At 57.5% G+C, this 19,658-nt stretch overlaps 1 protein-coding gene across 2 annotated transcripts; it reads right to left on the minus strand.

Moving 5' to 3' along the window:
- Positions 1-2,959: 2,959 nt before the first annotated feature.
- Positions 2,960-10,321, minus strand: CHMP6 (charged multivesicular body protein 6). 2 transcript variants are annotated; one of them, XM_019981166.2, is made up of 8 exons: positions 10,165-10,321; positions 7,629-7,738; positions 7,402-7,489; positions 6,773-6,859; positions 5,860-5,925; positions 5,553-5,633; positions 4,507-4,561; positions 2,960-3,870 (listed from the first exon to the last, which is right to left on the minus strand). In XM_019981166.2, exons 1-8 carry the CDS (start codon positions 10,225-10,227, stop codon positions 3,815-3,817), a joined length of 606 nt encoding a protein of 201 aa, XP_019836725.1. In that variant the 5' UTR covers positions 10,228-10,321; the 3' UTR covers positions 2,960-3,814. The 2 variants fall into 2 exon arrangements, with proteins under 2 accessions (XP_019836725.1, XP_070630028.1); XM_070773927.1 differs by having other exon boundaries at positions 4,419-4,561.
- Positions 10,322-19,658: the final 9,337 nt, after the last annotated feature.

Below are 19,658 nucleotides of genomic sequence, written 5' to 3' on the forward strand. Positions count from 1 at the left end.
AACGACTGAACTGACTTAGCAGCTTAGCAGCAAGCCAGACACAAGGTCGTTCATCGTGTGACTCCATTTATGTGCAGTGTCCAGAATGGGCAAATGCAGAGAGGCAGAAAGCCGATCAGTGGCTGCCAGGGGCTGGGGGGGAGGAGAGCGGGGAAGAGGGCACTAGTTAGAGGGCACAGGGTTTCCTCAGAGATGATGGGACTGTTCTAAAGCTGACTGTGGTGATGGCTGCACCACTCTGGGAGCGTAATACAAATGACTGAACTGCACACTCAGTGAAGTTTTTACCACAAAAAACCCACAAAGCGCAGCCCACTCTTCGCGGGTCACAGTGCCGAGTGCCTCCCATCCACAGCACAGCTCCCGTGGTCCTCATTCCCTGCGCCCTTACTCTTTTGAGCTCATTTCAGAACTCTGGCTTCTTAAGGAGCACTTACGCCGCAAGCCAGATGAGAGGACAGAGTCCTCACACCCATTAAATGTCTTCCCTAGATTAGCGTGCGCCTCCCTCAGGTACAGGTGTGAAAGAACACATCTGCCTTCTGACACTAGTCCAGGACTCCTCAGGGACAAGGTGGCGAGTGGCGAGAGCAGCCCCAGAGGCCCCCAGCCCCCAGCCTGAGACCTGGTCCTTGGGGAGGCCTGGGCACCAGTGATTGGGCGGGCCTGTGTGTGGGAAGTCACTCTGTAAAGCTGGGGTTCAGGGGGTGGGGAAATTGACTAAGGGAGAAAGATCCAGAGTGTTCCCACTTTCTGAGTGCCCCAGACACATAGCCTCAAGGATGCTGGGGATCAAGGAAAGCGTGAGGCGCATGCCAAGGTGGCAGCTGTCCCGGCTAAGGGGCGTTAAGTGTCCACAGAGGAGGCCAAGGCTGGGTGTCGAGGCTTTGCCTGGGGCCACAGGCCAGCTCCACCCGGGTCCAGGCCCAGCTCTACCTGCTGACCTGCTGCCCCAACCCCAGTGGCTAAGCATCAGCAGAGATGGAAGGCGTGGTGGGGTCTCCTGCTGAGTCATCTGGCTCCGTGCCTCTTCTGGGAAGGCAAAGGCCCTGTGTTGTCATGACAGTTCTCTGACATCCCCAAGTTCTCTACATGAGCAGGCAGGGGGGCACCAGGAGATCCCATGGGGCAGCAGTGGGTAGGTGGCAGGGCAACCCTGTCCCAGGAGTACCCTCACCCAGCCCGAGGTGCCCTCTGACCCCCAATTCCCCATCCCTTGCTTTCCTACTTTCCACATTGCCTGATGACAAACATGCCTCCAGCCAAATGGTCCCACTGCCTGGGTCCTTTTCCCTACTGTCCTGCTCTCTTTTCTGGATGCCAGGCTTGCCGGCTTCCTAGGAAGTCCCCTTTGTGGTCAAATGGGCCTCGTGGCTCCCCCTTAACGCCTCTCCCACCCACCAGGCACGGCGGCTCTCAGGCCCTCTGTGGGTGGTTCGCTTTGGCCTCCCCTTCTCCAACCCCCCCACCAGGCCCCACTGAGCTTGGGCAGGATACCAGCTCTGCCCCCCGATTTTGCACCCTACCGTGACTGACTTGTCACGGTCAGGGTCAGGGTCAGGGTCACACAGTTGGTGCTTTAAGACCAAGGCTCAGCGCTTAGCAGGAGGATGTCTCATCCTGGCAGGAGGGACTCCCCTGACCCAACACCTACATGGGGGGCCTAAGAGCCAGGCGACCTCCAAGGCTGGAGCCCCGGAGTCAGCTGGGTTTCAGAGCAGGGCTTCCCTGTGTCCACTGGATAAATTTTTACAAAGAAAAAGGCAGTTTGCTAGGTACGTGACATCTTGCATGTTGGTGGTGAAAGGATGGGGCTTCTCTTGTCGTTCCAGACAAGGGGACCTCTTGAGCAGTCCAGGAGGCTGGTCATGACCTTCCCAGTGGTTCCCACGGAGCCGAGCCACACACGCCCACAGGCAAGTTCTCCAAGCGCTCACCAGGCGGGGGTCAGAGCCCAAAGGCCCACCACAGAGCCCCCGGTGATGAAACCGTCAAGGAGGTGGGGAATCGCACCAACGGCGGCCCTCACAGACCTCCCTGAGTTCTGCGTGCTAGGAGACAGAGGGAAAGGGAAGGGGTCCACCCTGCTGGGGTGAGGAAGGGCAGTCTGGAGGGGCCGGCCCTCCTTGCACACCCTCCCCTGGCCTGGGACCCACTGCTGCAGAGGGGACAGGTCACTGGGGGCAGGAGGGGCAGGGTCTGCTTCCTTTCTCTATCAGAACTGTCTGCAGGATCCCCACAGTTCCAAAACCAAGTGGGCGGGGCCCAACAGACAGACTGGCACTGGCCAAACCAGTTTCTGGCAAAATCCTGAAACTGGCTGGCAGAGAGCCCCCTCCTGGCTGAGGCAGGCATTGCACCTGGTAAGCGTGCTTTCACATGAAGACTGTCCCCTCAAAACCGGGGTCTCTAGCTCCTCTTGAAGAACCCCAGACCTGGCAACTTGTCTTCACCCTACTGTGCCCTCTGAGTGGAGGGCATGGAGGTCCCCTGAGGCAGAACACCCACCTCTCCCTCCTTGCTGGTGCCTGCTTGCTCCCTGGGGCATCTGGCCTCCCACCCTAGACACAAGACTCTAACCCAGACCCCCTCACCCTGGAGACACTAAACTGCACAACCTCCCGGCCACCTGCCATGGGAGGGACACGAAGGGTCTCTCCCTTTGAAAGAAGAGAAACCACTAGCATCCCTTTTAAGGGAGGAAGGGCCAGAGTACCACCCTGCACCTTGCTGCAGAGGTGACTGCCAGAGCCCAGAGCCCCGGCCTGCTTTCCACCCACAGCTGGGCAGGGCTAGAAGCGCACCAGCTCCTGAGTCCCCAGGCCCCGTGTGGCACTGACCAACCAAGTGTCCTGAAGTATCCCGGGAGGGTCAAGGGGCCATGTGCCAGGACCAGAGACAGGAGCCACACTAACTCCGCCAGGCCCTTCCACAGACCCCAGTCCACGAGGCGGCAGGCTGTATGGGCATCAGCTTTAATATGGGGCTGGCCTGTCTGGGGGCTAGGAGGGTCCACTTTGTTTTCTTGTTGGGAGCGAAATCTCAATGAGATTGTCTTAATTCCAAAACGAATCGTGAATTAGGGAAGGCATTTCCATCCTTCCCAGTCTCTGCTTGGCTGCTGACAGCTCGGGAAGCCTTGGCTGGACCTGCTGGCCATCCTGGAATGTCCGTCCTGGCAGGACTGGGCCTCGGTGTAAGGCCCCAGAGAGGGGGGTGCGGGCAGAGCTCCGAGAGTCAGCAATCCAGCAGGCATGTGCCCCTCCTGATCCACCACCCCCAAACGCCAACACACAAGCAGAGAGGTTTACACCCCCAAATCTGCATGGAAAGTAGGCATATCAGGGAGCCAGACTGAGCCAAGGATCCCTTAGCCAAAGCCCTCGTGAGCTAATGAGAGCAGCAGGAAGAAGGGGAAGGGTGGGGCGGGGTCTGAGGTGCCTTGAACGGAAGACAGCGCTGTGGAGACACTGGCTCGTGGAGCCTCACGATCCGGGTCGGGCGGTGTGACCAGCACCAGGAGCGTCGAGCCTGGCTGTGGCCTGTGGGAAGCACAGCTTCAGAAGCTGCGTTTGGCTGGAGGATCTGAATGTTGCCATTTAATCCAGAAATGAGAGCAGGACAGCAGGGCCAGGGCAACGCTCCGCAGAGTCAACCCGACTGGGAGCCCTGTGTGTGCTGCGCCGCTCCGTCAGCACCTGGCCTGCCTGGCCTGGCGCCCGCCTCCTGGGAGCCCGGTCAGGGCTGGCCACGCACCCAAACTGCGGGCCCCAGTCCTCCAAAGTCCCCGAGAGTCCCATGCGAGAGGGCTGCATTACGAGGCTGCCACCAGTTCTGCCTGCCTGGGCCTGGCTTTGACGGGGACTTTCTCTGTGGAGGAAACAGAGAGATGTCTGTGGCGTACAGAACACCCCACAGGCAGGAACTTCCCGAAAAGGACAAGAGGCGGCAAGGAGCCAGTTCAGGGCTCGGTGCTCTGGGAGGAACGGGTGCAGCTCCAGGGAAGGCGAGGCATACACAGAAGCCGGGGGGCTGGCAGAGAGCAGGCACTGGGCGCGGGCACTCGGGACAGCGCAGCGGCAGGCGTGCACCCTCCCACGGACCCCAGAGGGAGGCCAAGGAGCAGCGAGCCGAAGAGGAATCACGAAGGCGGATTTCTGAAGGTGCTAGCGATGCCCCACGGAAGGTCGTCCCAGTGACGAATCAAGGACGCTGGTCCTGGGCTGGACCCGGAAGAGCCCGCACAGCTAAATGTGCCCTTTCCTGATGCTTTGGGACTCGCCTCTCTAAATGGGGTTTGGCTCTTATGAGGCTACCCAAACCCCTCAGAGGTCTGGGCCCAACCCCAGGGCGAGGCTGCACTCTGCATGAGGTGGTGCCATCGAGCACCCAGCAGGGAGGTGGGACCTGAACCTCACCAAGGAGGAAGGGCAGGGCCCAGCGGCCGGGAGATCATGATTTGCTCTAGGAGGCACCGTTCTCCAAAGGACATAACAAGGCGGGTACCTGGGATCTTCTCAGGAAGGGGCTCTGAAGGAACCGCTGGCAGCTCTATCTGTTCCTGCGGGAGACAGAGGGTAAAGGCCGTGAGACACTCCCGCCCCATCCTTGTCCCGGGAAGGACAGCATCCCGTCCACCTGGCTGCTCTCAGCGGAGTTTAGACGGCACGTGACGCCGCAGCATGCACACCCTTGGCTTCTGGCGTTTCTGTCACTCAGATCGGTGGCCACAAAAGGTGGCTGCTCCCAATGACCCGGAGCCTGAGGGGTTCCCCGCCCAGAGTTCTGTTCTGAGTCTGGGCTGAGGGCTTTGCAGCAGGCGCCCAGGCAGGTCAGGGGCCACGGTGGTGCCCCAGCTTGGTGTGGTGGTGCCCGGGTTGGTTCCTGGGTACGGAACCACAGAGCACGGGTCTGCCTCTCGGGGCTTGGGAGGTGAGTCAGTGGGCAGGTGCACGTGGGGCCCCTCAGGCGGCGAGCAACAGCGCTCAGGACCTGCTTTCCTGTGGCCAATGGCCAGCGGGGTGGCAGGCTGGTGGGCACGGCGTGAATATGGCTCGCTGAGGCAGAGGCCCCCAGAGATGGAGACGTCCTCTGAGGAAGCAGACTCAGGGTCTGAAGAGACGGCTGACCAGTTAGAGGGCTCCAGGCCGACACGTGGCAGTGACAGCGAGAGACCCACCACAAGAGGGAAAGAGCACCCGTTTGATCTAAACCCCACCACTGCCCACTGGAGAGAAAGGGGCCGAGGGAGCTAGGCGAGCCAGCCTTTCGCCTGTGCACCGGGCTCACTCTCAGACTTGCCACAACTGGTGGGCAACCTGCAAAACGTTCTTTCCAGGCCAGTCCCGCCCTGTGGCCAGCCAGGCGACGGGGAGAAGGGGCTTCGGCTTAGAACAAATGCCAACTGTCTTAAGGAATAAGTAAAACCAGCTGTAAAACCAGGGCTGTGGGCTCAAGAGAAACTCAAGGCAGGTGCTTGCGGAGGCCAGTGAGCAGAGGCCTCCTGGAGGCCCCTCCACCGGAGCCTGCGTCAGTCCCGGCGCTCCTGTTACCTGAGTGATGGCGTCCAGCTCCTCCAGGATGGCATCTTCATCCTCCTGAGTGAAGCTTCCTGCCAACAGCTCATCTATTTGCTGCAAAAGGAGGAGCAAAGGTGAAGAACATGGCTGGGCCAGGGGTGGGGGTCGAGGTGCCCCCTCACGGAGGAAGGAGACAGCCCCGGCCCAAGGCTGCTCTCCCTTGAACGAAGGCAGGCAGCCCCGTGTGGCGTGGGAAGGCCTGGCCCTCACGGGCAGGGCTGGCCGCTGGCCACCACACTCCCTGGCTGCCAGACAGCGGCCCCGACATGGCAACACGTACCCGCTGGTAGTCCACGGCCTCCTGCGTCTCGTCCAGTATCCGCTCCACCTCCTCTATGGACATCACCTGATTGGTTACAAGTTTTTGAGTCTTGTCAGTGAAGCATGTGACAGAACCCCCTTCGTGAAGCCCACCTGCATTGGCAGCTCACACAGCCTTGCCCCTCTGTTCTTGTTTAAAGGAAGCCACGCCAAGTGGGATATGGTTATTTATGTCCATAAGTAACAGCTTTGGTTATTTATGTCCCCGGTAGGGCCTGTCTACACAGGCATGGAGCTGTTAGACCAGTCTTTTCAGAAGCCTCAGCTGACCTTCTCAGACCCCTACTGGCCCTTCTCAGTGGACCTTCTGGCACCCAGATCAACCCTAGCAGTAGTAACAAATATAAAGTTTTCTCTGGCCACATGACTTGATTTGTTTTGGGTTCAAAGCAACACCTTTGCTTGACTGGTCCCCACACTGGACATTCAGAAAGGCAACGTAACCTCAGCTCTCTGCCCAGCCCCACCTACCATCCACTCATCGGGAACGAGATGAGGTGAGGCTGGGGCGTGGCCTCTCTGCACCTCACTTCTCCTTTCACCATCCACCTCTGTGCTGCTTCCTGAGACAGGGCTCTGTTCACCTCCTCCAGGGAGTCCTCTGATTAGTTCACCACACCCCTCCCCGACTCTGAAGAGGCTATCCCTCTGGTCACGCTTAGAATCTCTGGATCCAAGTTGTAGCTGGAGTCCCTATTCTCGGGTCAATATTCCTGAGCTTGTCTGTCTTACTAAATGGTCAGCCTCTCCTCGTAATGACTGACTTTCCCTCGTGCCCAACGGCCTGGGTGCAGCTGTGGCCTCAGGGACAAGCCCCCTCCTTGGTCCACTAGGCTCCCCCTCCTCTCTGCCCCCAGCCTGCCAAGACTTACCTGGTGCATCTTATTCAGACACTCATTTCCAATCTTCAGCCCCTCGATCACTTTCATTTCAATCTGGGTGAACTCAATACTCTGGACCTGAGGAGGAGACCTGTGTAGTCAGAGGCCCGCCTTCTCTGCCGCCTCACGCAGACCCACGATGGGAGTTAGGACCACACTGTCCCCAAGACTGACGTTCTCTGGCCTCCTCTTCCCTGTCCTTTCCTGGTGCCCTGACCACCAGCTGGGCGGGACTGAGAGGGCCTGGGAAGAATCTCTTATCAGACTGCTTATAACAGCAAAACTGTTAGTAAATGAGCACAACCCGAGCGCTGCGCCCTGAACCCAGGTTGCCTGGGAGCCTCCTGCAGATCTTAACACCTCTTCAGTCACTGGGGCAGAACCGGCCCCCTATCCCCACCACCCAGAAGCGGCCTAGCCCCCCAACCACAATCCTGCAGCAGCCAAACTGCCCCAGACCCTTAAGAATATCAGGCTCCCAGTAAAGCTTCTCCTTTGCCTCCAGGCCTGACCCATTCCATAGCCTCTGGCTGAGGGTCCAGGAAAGGAAAATGGTGGGTTTCAGTTCTCTGAGGGGCCTCTGGCCTGCATTGCCCAAACCCGACCCCCACTAGGCCTACCATGGTCTCCAGGCTGGTGATCTGGTTTTCTGTCTTGTCCAGGAGCTGCTCCCGGTATCGCTTCTTCTTGAGCAGCAGCTTGGCCCGTCTGCAAAGGGGACCCAGCAGTCACAGCCTTTGGATGTCCTGGCCCAGCACCGACCAGCCTCCCCGGCCTACCCCACGCCCTGCTCTAGGCTGACGGGGGATGGCTTCCTTCCCCCGCACACTGGCCCCACCCCACTCACTCCTTCCTGCCGTCACGCAGGAGCTGCCGGGCGATCTCCCGCTCCCGCTCCAGCTGCTGGGTGATCCTCTTCTGGTACTGCTTCAGCTTGTCCCGCTGCTGCTTCAGTTGCTGTTGGGAGAGCAGGCCTTGTGTTGGCACGGGCCCACGCAGCGCTAGACACTCGGTGGGCTACCTAGTGCCCAGGAGAGCAGGCACAGAGACTGCCAGGGACACCGTAGGGCCCCCCACAGGCCAGGCTGCCCCAGCTGCCACCCATGGAAGCGCATCCTCTGAAACAGAGCTCTCCATGGGGACCAGTTTGCCCTCCAGGGCACGTGGTGCACTCCCTGGAGACATTCCTGGCTGGCCCACTGGGGATGCCACTGGCATCTAGGGGGTGGAGGCCCAGGATGAGGCTGGATATCCTACAAGCCCCCAGGATCCCCCCAACCCCAGACAGCAAGGAGTGTAAGCACTGGTCAGGGAGTGTGGCCACCACCTCCAAGGTGCAGGGACAACACAAAATCATTGGTGAGGGCCACCTGAGTGCCACCAGCCCAGTCCAGCAGTAGCTGGAGACGGGGCCTTCCCTTCCAGCTTCACCCACCCTGGGGATGTCAGCCATATGCCGTCAGCTCCACTACACGTGGGTGGACAACAGACAGCGCATTGAGGCAATGGGTTCACATGACTCCCGAAGCACCGGGCACCCTGGAGTCCTGTCCCAAAAAGGACGCAGGGCCATTTACATGCCTTAGCCTCTCCTTCCCTGTTTCAGGTCATTTACGTTTCTTCCAAATTCTGTCATTTCAGGTGACGGTGACGGTGAGCACCTGCAAGCGTGTGGCCCTTCTCCGACGGAAGATGACGTCTTCAGGGTCGGTTACCAGGAGTGAGTTAAGTGAGTCAAGGGTGTGCACATCTTTTGGACTCAACATGGTGAGAAATTAGCCTCCGGCATGGACATGGTCTAAAGCGGCCGCTCCATAGCTCCCTTCTTAGAGGCCGTCTGTCCCAGTGCACTCTGTGGTTGGTGGCTCAGGGCAGCCACATGTCCTGTCCACGCTGACATGAGAGATGTCCGCTGACAATGAGACATCACCCCATAGCCAGCCTACCAGCCGGGCTCAACTCTGACTTGCTTCTCTTCCATAGGGGCTGAGCACCCACTCTGCAGGCGGCGGACAAAGTGTCAGGCAAGAGCCAGAGGGAGGCAGGTGTGGCCAGGCCGCCCCTTTGTAAAACAAGAAGTCTCAGCAGAAGGTCCCGGGGCAGCTCAAGGTTCCTCAGCTCAGCTTTTCATCCTCAGAAAACGTCAGGCAATAGTTTGTTCTGTGGTGTGCCAACTGAGTTGTTCCTGTCACGACCCCACCGATGTGTATCCTTGGCAACAGAAAGGAGAGCTTCCGGGGCTTCCTGCTCAGCCAGAGGCCCAGAAGCCCAGGATGGAGGCCAGCACACGTTGGGGACCGGACCGCAACCACAATAAAAACCCAACGACAGCTGATCTTCTCCAGTGACAAACACACCTCTTTTTCAAGGGGAACTTCAGTTAAAAGGTTTTATAACTTCTGGTTTCAGAAACCACAGTAAAACCACGCCCCCCCCCAAAAAAAAACAACCTGCCACTTGAGTTAGTTTCTTTCTTAGTACCAAAAAGTATGTACTTCCTGCAGAACATTAGAAAAGAAAGCGAAGGTAGATTCCACTCACATTCTAGGCTCTCTCTCCTTCCTGACACACTTTTCTTAAAAAAATGGGTTATTCTCAACACGTCGTTTCACTTAACATACCACACGATTCTTTCCCTAGAAACTAACTTTCATATCAGTGCTCTCCAGAAAAAGACGCTGGAATCCACAGGTAGAAACAGAAACATCACCATCATCTGAAACTTTCGAGGGCCATGAGTGGCCTGGAGACAAGGGCAGCCCACAAGCTCGGGGCCAATGGCTCGTTCCTCAGGGGCCGCACAGATTCTAAGTTTGACAAGGACTGGGACAGGTGTTGAGTCCAGCCTGAGTCCTAAGCACACAGAACACGACCGTCCCACAATGAGCGCGTTTGCTTAGATCCCCAGTTCTGGGAGCAGCAATGAGGCCCCACTGCCAGATCATCCCCTCCCCACGACCTCCCACCTGAGTCGGCCACGCAGGCTCCGAGCCCGCACCGGGCCGGGGCTGGGGCTGGAGTTTAGAACCCCCACCCGCAGGCGCGGACTCGCCCACGGACAAGGTACAACCACGAGACAGTACAACGAGGGCCCCGCCTCCCGAAGCACAGCTCAGCCACACCCGGACCACCTACACCCGCAGCGACAGGATTCGCTCAGACTCGCTGGGAACCGGGCCCGGACATGCTCCCCAAGGGGAGCCCACTGCGCATCGCCCCAGACGGGCTCCGAGGCTGCAGCCCGGGCGTGAGGCTGGGCGGCCAGAGGGACTGGACCCTTTGGAGAAGCGGAGCGCAGCCTGCCGCCGCCCAGCCTCGGTTTCCCCGTACGGTCCGGGGGAATCCGGCCCGCGCCCACCCGCCTGCAGGGCCCGGCATCTCACCAGGATCGCCTTGTCCTGCTCCGTGACCCGGCTCTGTTTCTTACGGCCGAACAGGTTGCCCATGGCGGCCGGCCCGGCCCGTGCCCCGCCGCCCTGCCCGGTCGGACCCGTGCCCCGTGCCACACGGCCACCGTAGTCCGGGCCCAACCCACCCCGCTACGGCGGCCGCGCGGGACCTGGCGCCGCAGAACGCGGAACACGGCCGTCTGCGGACGGAAGCCCCGCCCAGATAAGGGGCTGGACCTGCAGTGGGCGGGGCTCAGGGACCCTGGCTTGTGCGGTTCAGGTGCATTTCCAGAAGGCCCCACCTGCTTGGTCTTCAAGACTAGAAGTTCCATCTCCCACTACGGTGGGAACCCTGCAGGGTGACCGCGTGGACCGTCTCCCAGGTCAGAGATCTTGTTCACAAATCACTGCCCCGCCGGCTCGGATGCACAAAATGCTGCATTTAGTGATGTTACAACCCTGATCTCTAGTGTCCACTGAACTGCCAACGAGGCAGCGTGCCCCACCGGTTCTGTCGTCCGGGCAGGTGGCCAGTCCCCAGGGGAGCCCATCTTCTGGTTCCGTGGTCCCGGAAGAAGCCTCCATGGGGCATCAGGGATATAGGTTGGGGTGCCACCCACACCTCCAGCCCTGGCTTCCACTCGTGTGTCTTGGCTGGCATGAGGGGTCACAGTACTCAGCCCGGTTTGGTCGCCCAGGCTGAGCCCGCAGCCAAGTCTGCATGGGCCCCACCAACTTTCTAGCAGTCCTGGGCAGGTGGGGTCATAAGATGAGGTGTCCCATGGCACATACCCAGCGCTCACCCCTTTCTGTGAAATGAACTCCTTGATCAGAAGCCGAGTTGCATGGACACCACTAATGGCTTCCAAGTCCACAACAGTGCAGCTGGCAGAAGCCTCCTAGAGTGGGCGGAGACAAATCCATATCCAGAGTATCTATTCCAGCAGCAGTCCGTGGAGAGGGCTGTGTGGGGAGGAGTCAGCATCCCTTGCTCTCTGGATAGATGCGCCTTCTTGTCAGGGGAGTTCTTATCCCCCATCAGCTGGGCCATTCAGCTGGCGTCCCACAGAGCAGAGATGAGCCTTCCCTGCTGACTCTGCCTAAGTGCGGAGCCGGGGCAGGGGGAGGTTGTTAGGCAGCAGCAGTACCTGGCACAATGGTTCAGGCACTGGGGGGGAGGTTTGCCAGGCATACTACATAGACCCCTTCATGAGGAACCCATTCTCCCTTCTGTTCAGTCCTGGAACTGGGTGAGAGGTCATGATTCTCCTCTAAGGTCCTTCCCATCAGATCTCTATCTCCCAGATCTGGCTCGTTTCTTAATGATCCATTGAAGCTTTCTGAGACTGTCCAGCTTCTGCAGTTGGCCAGTGTCAAGGGCTCTCTGGAACCGTGCATTGTGACTACTGCATGGGTTTGCTGCCTTTTCCAGTGACCTGCCTATGCGAACTCTGAGCCTTGCGCCTCCTGGTTCTCAGGAGAAATCAGGGCCCCTGTTTTGACGGCAGCGCTTCTACTGTCTTCCCTGGCCTGCAGACTTTGGAGGACTTTTCAAGAGCCTGAGGTCCTCACTAAGGAATTTCTTGGGGCCTCTGTCCAGTGCCTGTGCCTTGAGGACACAAGGAGCTCAGTGAGTGAGTTGCACCTGATGAATTCATGTCAAGTCCTTATCTGTCCCAGCCCTTGGAGTCCTTCGTCTGTATTGTGCCAAGGGAGTCCTGGTATCTCAGCTAGGCCATACTAAGTCCAAGTACAGATGAAAGCTACAGTGCGGCCCAGAGTCTCAGGCACTCATACCCTGTCCAGCTCGCCCAGTGTTGGCTGCCATGCGCACCTGTGAGGTCTCCCCAAGACTCCAGTGTGAGTCAGCAATTTCTTGGAATTCTTGGGATGTGCCCCCACCTTCCCTGGAGTCAGCTGGGCTCTCACTGCAGTTATGGATCTGGAGGCAACATGGGGTTACTGGGTGGGGTCTTGAGGAGAATCAGTCTCCTCTCAGCAGGTCTCCCCCTACCTGCTTGGGGTGGGGTCTTCATGAGCAGGGGGTGGGAAGGACACTTCAGATGGGGAGCAGGGTCGCTTCTGCTGGCAGGCAAGGCTTGATGTGATTATGAGGGGGTCAAGATCAGCCCACTCAACTCTCTCCATCTGACTCTTTCACACTGACCTGGTGAGGCTGAGAATTCAATTTATGTTGTAAGCCCTACAACCCGCAGAATAGAACTGGGGGAATAATATCCAGACACAACAGTCCTGCTACAAGAAATAAGATTTTCTTTTATAGTAGTCCTACACATTTTCTGCTTTTCGGACTCTATCTTGAACTGAGAATTTAAAGCCCCTTGCTTGTCATTTTTTAAAATGAAATCTTCCCAGTGTGGTCAGAAATCACTCGCATGCCCCATAGCCCTGATTTCCCCCAGGACGGTGCTTTGCAGCTGCTTGGACTCCCAGAATCTGGCTTTCAGGAAGTGCTTCCTTCCAGGTCATCGCATAAAAGTGTGTGGCGACAGCAGGCCTCCACTACCTGTGTCCTATTTGCCACAGGCTGTGGTAGTCTGCTCTGGCTGCCGTGACAAATTACCACAGGCTGGGCCTCTTAGGCAACAGAAATGCATTGTCTCACGGTCTGCAGGCTGGAAGTCTGAGTTCAAGATGTCACAGGGATGGCTCCATCTGAGGCTGTGAGGGAGAATCTCCAACTTTCTGTTGGTTGTCGGCAAGCCGTAGCATGGAGAAGCATCACTGGACTTTTCCTCCATCTTCACGTAGCCTCCGTGTGTGCCCATCTGTGTCCAAGTTTCCCCTTTATGAGGACACCAGTCTTGTTGGATCAGGACTGACATGAATGACCTCAATTAATGTGTTCACCTCTGTAGAGACCCTCTCTCCAAATCAGGGCATAGTCTGAGGTGTTTGGGATTAGGACTGCAACATCTGAATTTTAGGGGGACACACAGGTCAGTCCATGACGTAATAATGAGATCATCACTGCATACAATCAAGTTTGGGTCTCTGTCTTCCACGGTCTCTCTCCGGGACTGACTTCTGGCCCTAACTATGCATCATGGGAACCTCTGTAAATAGGCACCTCTCTGGGCGTTTCAAGCAGGAAGACGTCTATTACAGAGAATCAGTGATTCAAAGTCAGGGTAGCAGGAAAGAAGGCCAGGGGTCCCGTCACTGGGTCTTGGGGAAGAGGGAGCTTTCTTAGACTTGAAAAGAAACTCAGGGCCCAGTGACACCCCACCCCACCCCCATTCTGCCTCATAACTACCAAAGCCCAGTCAGCCGTCCCTGCACCTCTGCCACCATCCACAGCTTGGAACACTTCCTACCGGAGGAAACTAACCTGGGAGCCCGATGGGAGGACCTCTAGGGAAGGTGACAATGGGGTAGCCCTTACCTGACGCGCAGACCCAGGGAGCAGGTAGCGTGCAAGTGCAGCCTTGTGGGCTGGCCTGCCGTGTGTGCACAGGCGTCAACAGGGTCTTGCAGGCCTGCGGATGGCGGCCCAAGGAGCACGTGGCAGGAACCTCCACCAACTCCGACGGCCATGAACGATTAGCGCAGGAAGCCATCCGGGACCCCTTGCCCCTCGTCGCTCTGCGGCTCACATTCGCCATCCACCTCCTCTAACCACCGTCTCCAACCACCCGCTCCCTCCAACTTTTAGGCCTACCGATCAGTCTCCGCTGGGTGCCCACCTTCCCAGACTGCCAAGCGTCACTCCCAGATAAGGGCTCTGATTGGTTCCCTACAAGCCAATCAACTGTGGCCTTGCTGGTGTCATATCCTCGCCGGAGCCAATCCGCAGAGGGGAGGGTGGGCGCTCGCGGGCAGAGTGGAGGGAATTTCCTCTAAAACAGGCACTTTTTGAGGCCACTAAACACCAGGGTTCTGGGATAAAGCTTCACATGAGAACAAGAGTCATTCTGATGCCTGGTCGGTCCAGGACACATGGGGAGGATGAACTAGGGGGCTGGCCAGCGGTACACGTGCAGCATGTTGAGAGCTGTCAGGGTCGTGGTCAAGGGTCCCTAGGGTTAGGGGTCCTGGGGGGTCAGACTATGGAGGCGGTGACAGAGCAGCAGAGAACACGGGATTAGCCAAGGAATCTTCTGGAAGAAGTCAGAAGGATTCAGGCCAAGTCCCAGGCGTTGGGTGTGAGCCCAGGAAATAGTACTGAAGACACAGATGAGGTGTTGGTAGGACCAGCTTCATGGACGCTACGTGGGCACAGAAGATGAGGCATCCCAGGTCAGTGCCGGTAGAAGCCCCTAGGCGTGTGTCCTGGGACGGGGGACGTCCTGGGGAAGGCGGGAAGTCAGAGGGGCTGCATGGAGGGCTGAGGAGAAAGTGCTTGCCTGCTGGTAACCCTTGGGGGACCCATGAGTGGGGACGCTGGGTCGCGGCGGGTCAGAGGTTGAGACGGCTCTTGAGGGCTTGAGAGCAGATAAGACGCGGGGCCAAGGAGAGGGGTGCAGGGCCGCGGAGGCGTCCACCCTTCTTGGAAGCCTAGCGCCTGACCCTCAGCCAAGCTGCGTCCGGGTAAGAGCGAGCCCCGCGGCGGCCACGCGGTGGCGCTGCAGGACAACCTGGAAGCCGTAGGACACCTGGGCCAGGAATGTGGGCTGGCTCCCCAGGAGGTGGCGGCACCGGTACCTGTCCTCAAGCACTCCACATCCCAGCACTGGACACTTAGGCACCCCCACACCTAGAACCCTGCGCTTTGCACCCCACACCGGGTACTTGCTCCCAGACACAAGCCCCTTGTACCCCAGCACCTGTCACCCCACACTCAGCATCTCAGACACCTCACCCTGTGGGGGCGGCATCCCGCCCGCATCCTAGCACCTCCCCAGCCCACAGCCAGCACTGGTGCAAGTCCACCCCTTGCACCGGTGGGGGAGGTGCAGGAAGGTGGGTCCAAGAACAGCCCGCGAGGTCAGGGGGAGGATCTGCCATGGGTCTGCCCTAGCTTGGAGAAGCCACATTCTTTGAGCTATTTTGCAGATACTGAAAAGCCCACTAGGTGGGAAAAGTTAACTGTATACTGCCCACAAGCATGTAGACACCAGACCCACTGGAACCAGAAGATGGGTGATGTTGACTCCCAATTACCTACCAACCAATCAGAAGAATGCCCATGAGCTGATCGGGTACCCCACAACCCCTCTTCCTCACCCGGTCTTTAAAAAACCTTTCCCTGAAAGCCTGTAGGGAGTTTGGGCCTCTTAAACACTAGCTGCCTGGGATTCTCTGCTTGGCACCTGCTGCCACACTTGTTTTTACCATTACTTGGTGTCAATAGTTCGACTTTACTGTGTGCGGGAAACAGACCCAAGTTTGCCTCTTTGGAGAAATGTCTGTTTAAGTCCTTTGCCCAGTTTTGAACTATTTGTTTGTCCTTTGGTGAGTTGTGAGAGCTCTTTATGAGTTCTGGATATCAAATCCTTAAACTCTTATCAGACATATGACTTGCAAATATTTTCTCTGAAATCTTTTTCTGCAGATTTTTTTTACATCCTTGTCTTTTGATGCACAAAAAGACATTTTTATGAAGTCCAGTTTATCTAGTTTTTCTTGTGTCAAGCTTCTGGTGTCAAATCTAAGATCTGTTGCCAAGGTCATGAAAATTTACCTCTATTTCCTGCCCCTCCTCCTTAGGAGTTTTAAAGTTTTAGCTCCTGTATTTATGCCATTGATTGATTGTGAGTTAGTTTTTGTATGTGGTGTAAGGTAAGGGTCCACCTTTTGTGTGTAAATATCCAGCTGTCACAGCACCATTTGTTAAAAGACTATTCTTTCCCTACTGAGTGGTCTTGTCACCTTGTTTGAGAACCAGTTGCCCCTAGATGTTTGGGTTTATCCGGGGCTCTCTATTCTGTTCTATGCTAGAACCACTGTAGAATGAGTACTGTAACTTGGTACTAAGGTTTGAATCAGGGAAGTAGAAAGACTCCAACCTTTTATCTTTCAAAGTTGTTTTGGTGACCCTTGTAATTCCATATGCATTTGAAGTTTGATCGGTCCAATTCTGCAAAGGGTCTTTAGGATCTTCTAGGACCTGCACTGAATCTGTAGATTGCTTTGGGGAATACTGCCGTTTAATAATATTGTCAATCCGTGAATACAGAATGTCTGTTTATTCAGGTCCTCTGTAATTACTTTTAGCAATGATTTGTTGTTTGGTGTACAATCTTTCATCTCCTTTACTGCATTTATGCCTAGGTATTTAATTCTTTTTGATGCTTTTGTAAATGGAATTGGCCTGTTAATTGCTTTTTCCAGTTGTTCAATGCTAGTGTGTCATTTGTTTCTTTCTCCAGTGCAAAAAGTTCCAGTAAAGAGCAAAAAAAGACAGGAAACCCCACGTGGGTTTTGCCTGGGCTTTGGTTGTTGCTGGCAGCTGCCACCTTCCCTGTGGAGCTGGGATCACTCCCTCCACAGGCTGCAGGGGCGGGAGTCCCACACGTGGCTGGGTTCCCTCACAGAATAGCCCCCAGGCCATTCCTCCTGCAAAGCAGGGCCCTGTGGGTGCTGGTGACAAGTTCTGGGCTGCCCCCCATCACCTCCAGTCCCTCCCTTGCAGTTGGGGGCCTCTTTGGGAGCTCCCTTGCCTTGTATCTGACAGGGAGGGCTCTGCTGCCCCAGAACCTGTACCCACCTCACCCCCCTCCTCTCTGCCCCCTGGTGCCTGCTGTACACTTGGGTAGAGCATCTCCTCTTTCATGGCCTTCCCTCCTTCAACCAGTGGCAGCCCCTGGATCGGTGAACTGGACGCCTCACCTGGATTCCTGATCCTCAGCTGCTCGTCCCAGCTGCACTCTTTTCGGTGCATGTGGGCCTGGCGGGGGTCTCAGGATGTGCCTGCTGGCTGTCCCTTTAGGGGACACAACTGGGCCCATCCCAGTTGCCACCCTCCCTCTGGTCCGCTTTCCCTCAACTGTTCTCATCCTACCCCATCTTCATCTGCCCCAGGCCAGGAGGCACTGGCCAGTTTTCTGGCCATGTGGACCCTCAGCCAGCTTGTACAACTGAACCCGAGAAGCAGGACAACCTTGAGAGGCCAATCCCTCTGACCTCTTCCCAGAGGACCCCTGTAGAAACCCAAAGATGGAGACAGTGGCCAGCCGGCCTTATGGTGCACCCAGCCCTTGTCTGTAATTGTTTTCCCAAACTTGTTCTGTAGGCCCCGCGTCCTGAGACTGAATCACTACCACCCACCTGCATGCACATGCTTGACTGTGTCGCCCAGGTGAACACACCTTTGCTGGGAATTCCTGGTGCCTCCTACGTGCTGAAGCGTGGTGTCTGCGTGGGGTTGAGGACAAGCCTACGGCCAAGTCTCAGGTGGTCCTGTGCCGAAAGCCGCTGAGCCAGGAGGGACCCACAGAGCTGAGCCTCCCTGAGCTGGTCCTCCTGATAACACCTCCCCACCCTTTCTCTCCTCAGCTGGACGGCTGTCCCTGCATGGCCACCTAGGACAGTCGTCCTTGGCTCCTGGCTGGCAAGCTGACACTGGCCCCGCGGTGCTGGTGGGCTCTTTTCCGGCTCCTTCACTGCAGCCATTCAGAGCTGGTGCGTGGAGGGTGTAGCCCTGGGTCTGGCGCCCTCCTGTGGTAGCTCCAGCCACATGCCCATCTTTCATTTTTATGAGCACTTGATTTGTATTCAAATCCCGGTGACAGGATAACTGATGCTAATGGGGAAAATATTACTCTCGCTGCTGAAGCGTGCCAGGTGCAGCTGAGTAAGTGCTGGGTATCCTTCTTGTTTTAAACAAACTGTAATTTAATTCAGGAGTTCCAGCTGCTCAGACCCCAGGTTTCCATGGCAACAGTTTCCCTCCCCTCTTTGGAGTGGGTGCTGTACTGGGGAATCCACCCGCTTCCCCACAGTCTCCCTCATGTGCCAAGGCCTCAGAGCCTCCTCCTGCGGGTCTCCCCAGGGACGGAGAGGCAGCTGGCTCAGAATGCACAGAGGGGCCCTTCCCTGCTTCTCAAGAGCAGGGATGGATGTCTTGCTTCCCATTTCAGTGACCCCTCACCTCCTCTTAGGCCACCCCTGGCATTTGGGGGCTCTGCTTGGTAGGGGACTTATAGACAGAGAGTGGTCAGCAGAATCAAGTCTATCAAAGAGGCCCACATCCTTGTCCTGGGAGCTGTGAACCTCTTAGGTCATGTGGCAAAGGGGATTAAAGCTGCCAATCAGCAACTCGGATGTGGAGAGATTGTCCTGGATTATTCAGTGGGGCTGTGTCATCACAGGGTCCTTGAAAGTGGGGGGTGGAGTCAGAGTCCGAGTCAGAGTGATGCCCTGTGAGAAAGACTCCAGCTGCACTGCTGGCTCGGAAGGAGGAGCAAGGGGCCGTGAGCCAAGGGATGAGGGCAGATTCTAGAAGCTGGAAAGGGGGAAAAGTGATTCTTCTCCCGAAGGAACCTGCCCAACTCCTTGGTTCTAGGTCCGGCGTGGGGCTCTCCAGGCCCAGGAGGGTGAGTCTGTCCTGGCTGACATGTTTGGGGTGATTTGTTGCAGCTGCCCTGAGGGCTGACACAGGGGCTTCCCGGGTCTGGGCCCAGAGGGTGGCTGGTCCGCCTCATTCCTGAGTCCTGGCTCCTCTCTTTCCTGTGTGCCCCCACAACCGTGCCCGTCACAGCCTGCCTGGCCTCCTCAGGGGCTGGCCTCTCGTCCTCGGCCGGGTCGGCCCCACCCAGTCTAGTGAACCCGGTTCAATTCCTGTCGCTCCTTCGGCACCAGTGTGCATGGCTGGCTCCCAGTGCTGCCCACTTTCCCACTCACCACACCCTGTCTGCTGAGTGAGGTTCCATCTTGAGGCCACGAGGTCAGGATGCCGGGTGGGACCCCGGTTCCTGCTCCCACCCACCCAGTGGGTATGGCTCTGGGTGAGTTACTTCACGCCTGGGGCTCCATTTCCTGTCATCAGGGCGACAAGAGCTGGGACCCAAGCTGCTTCTAGGGACTGGGACCCCTAAGGCGTGAGGTGCATTTAAGGGGCTGGGACCCCTCAGGCCAACTGTTGGCGTGTCAGTGGAACATGGGCTCCAGGCCCCACAGGGGAGCCAACCCTGGACCACTAGGTGGGCCCGAGGAGTCACAGGAGGACCTTTCAGGCTGGGATCAGAGGGGATGCTGGCTAAGGAAGGAATCGGGGTCCCCAAGCCACAGGATGAGGGTGGGAAGACGGATCCCCAGGACAGAACCCAGACGCAGCCTTCTGGCTTCTAACTGTAGGTGGTAAGTAAAAAAGACACAGGAAGTGGCAGAGGGATTCCCTCTGGGAGCCTGGGCTCACAGGCAGAGTGGGGTGACCCCAAATCTAGGGCCTTCTCTTGGGCCAACTGTCCAAGCCACAAGGCTGGGGCTGTGCCCGAGGGGGCCAAGGGCCGGGAACCACCACCTTGTACCTGGAGCCCCGAGGGCACGGAGGACTTGCCTTAAAGGACAGCGCCTCCAGCCAGCCC

Source organism: Bos indicus, chromosome 19, assembly GCF_029378745.1.
Source record: "Bos indicus isolate NIAB-ARS_2022 breed Sahiwal x Tharparkar chromosome 19, NIAB-ARS_B.indTharparkar_mat_pri_1.0, whole genome shotgun sequence".
Taxonomy (NCBI): domain Eukaryota; kingdom Metazoa; phylum Chordata; class Mammalia; order Artiodactyla; family Bovidae; genus Bos; species Bos indicus.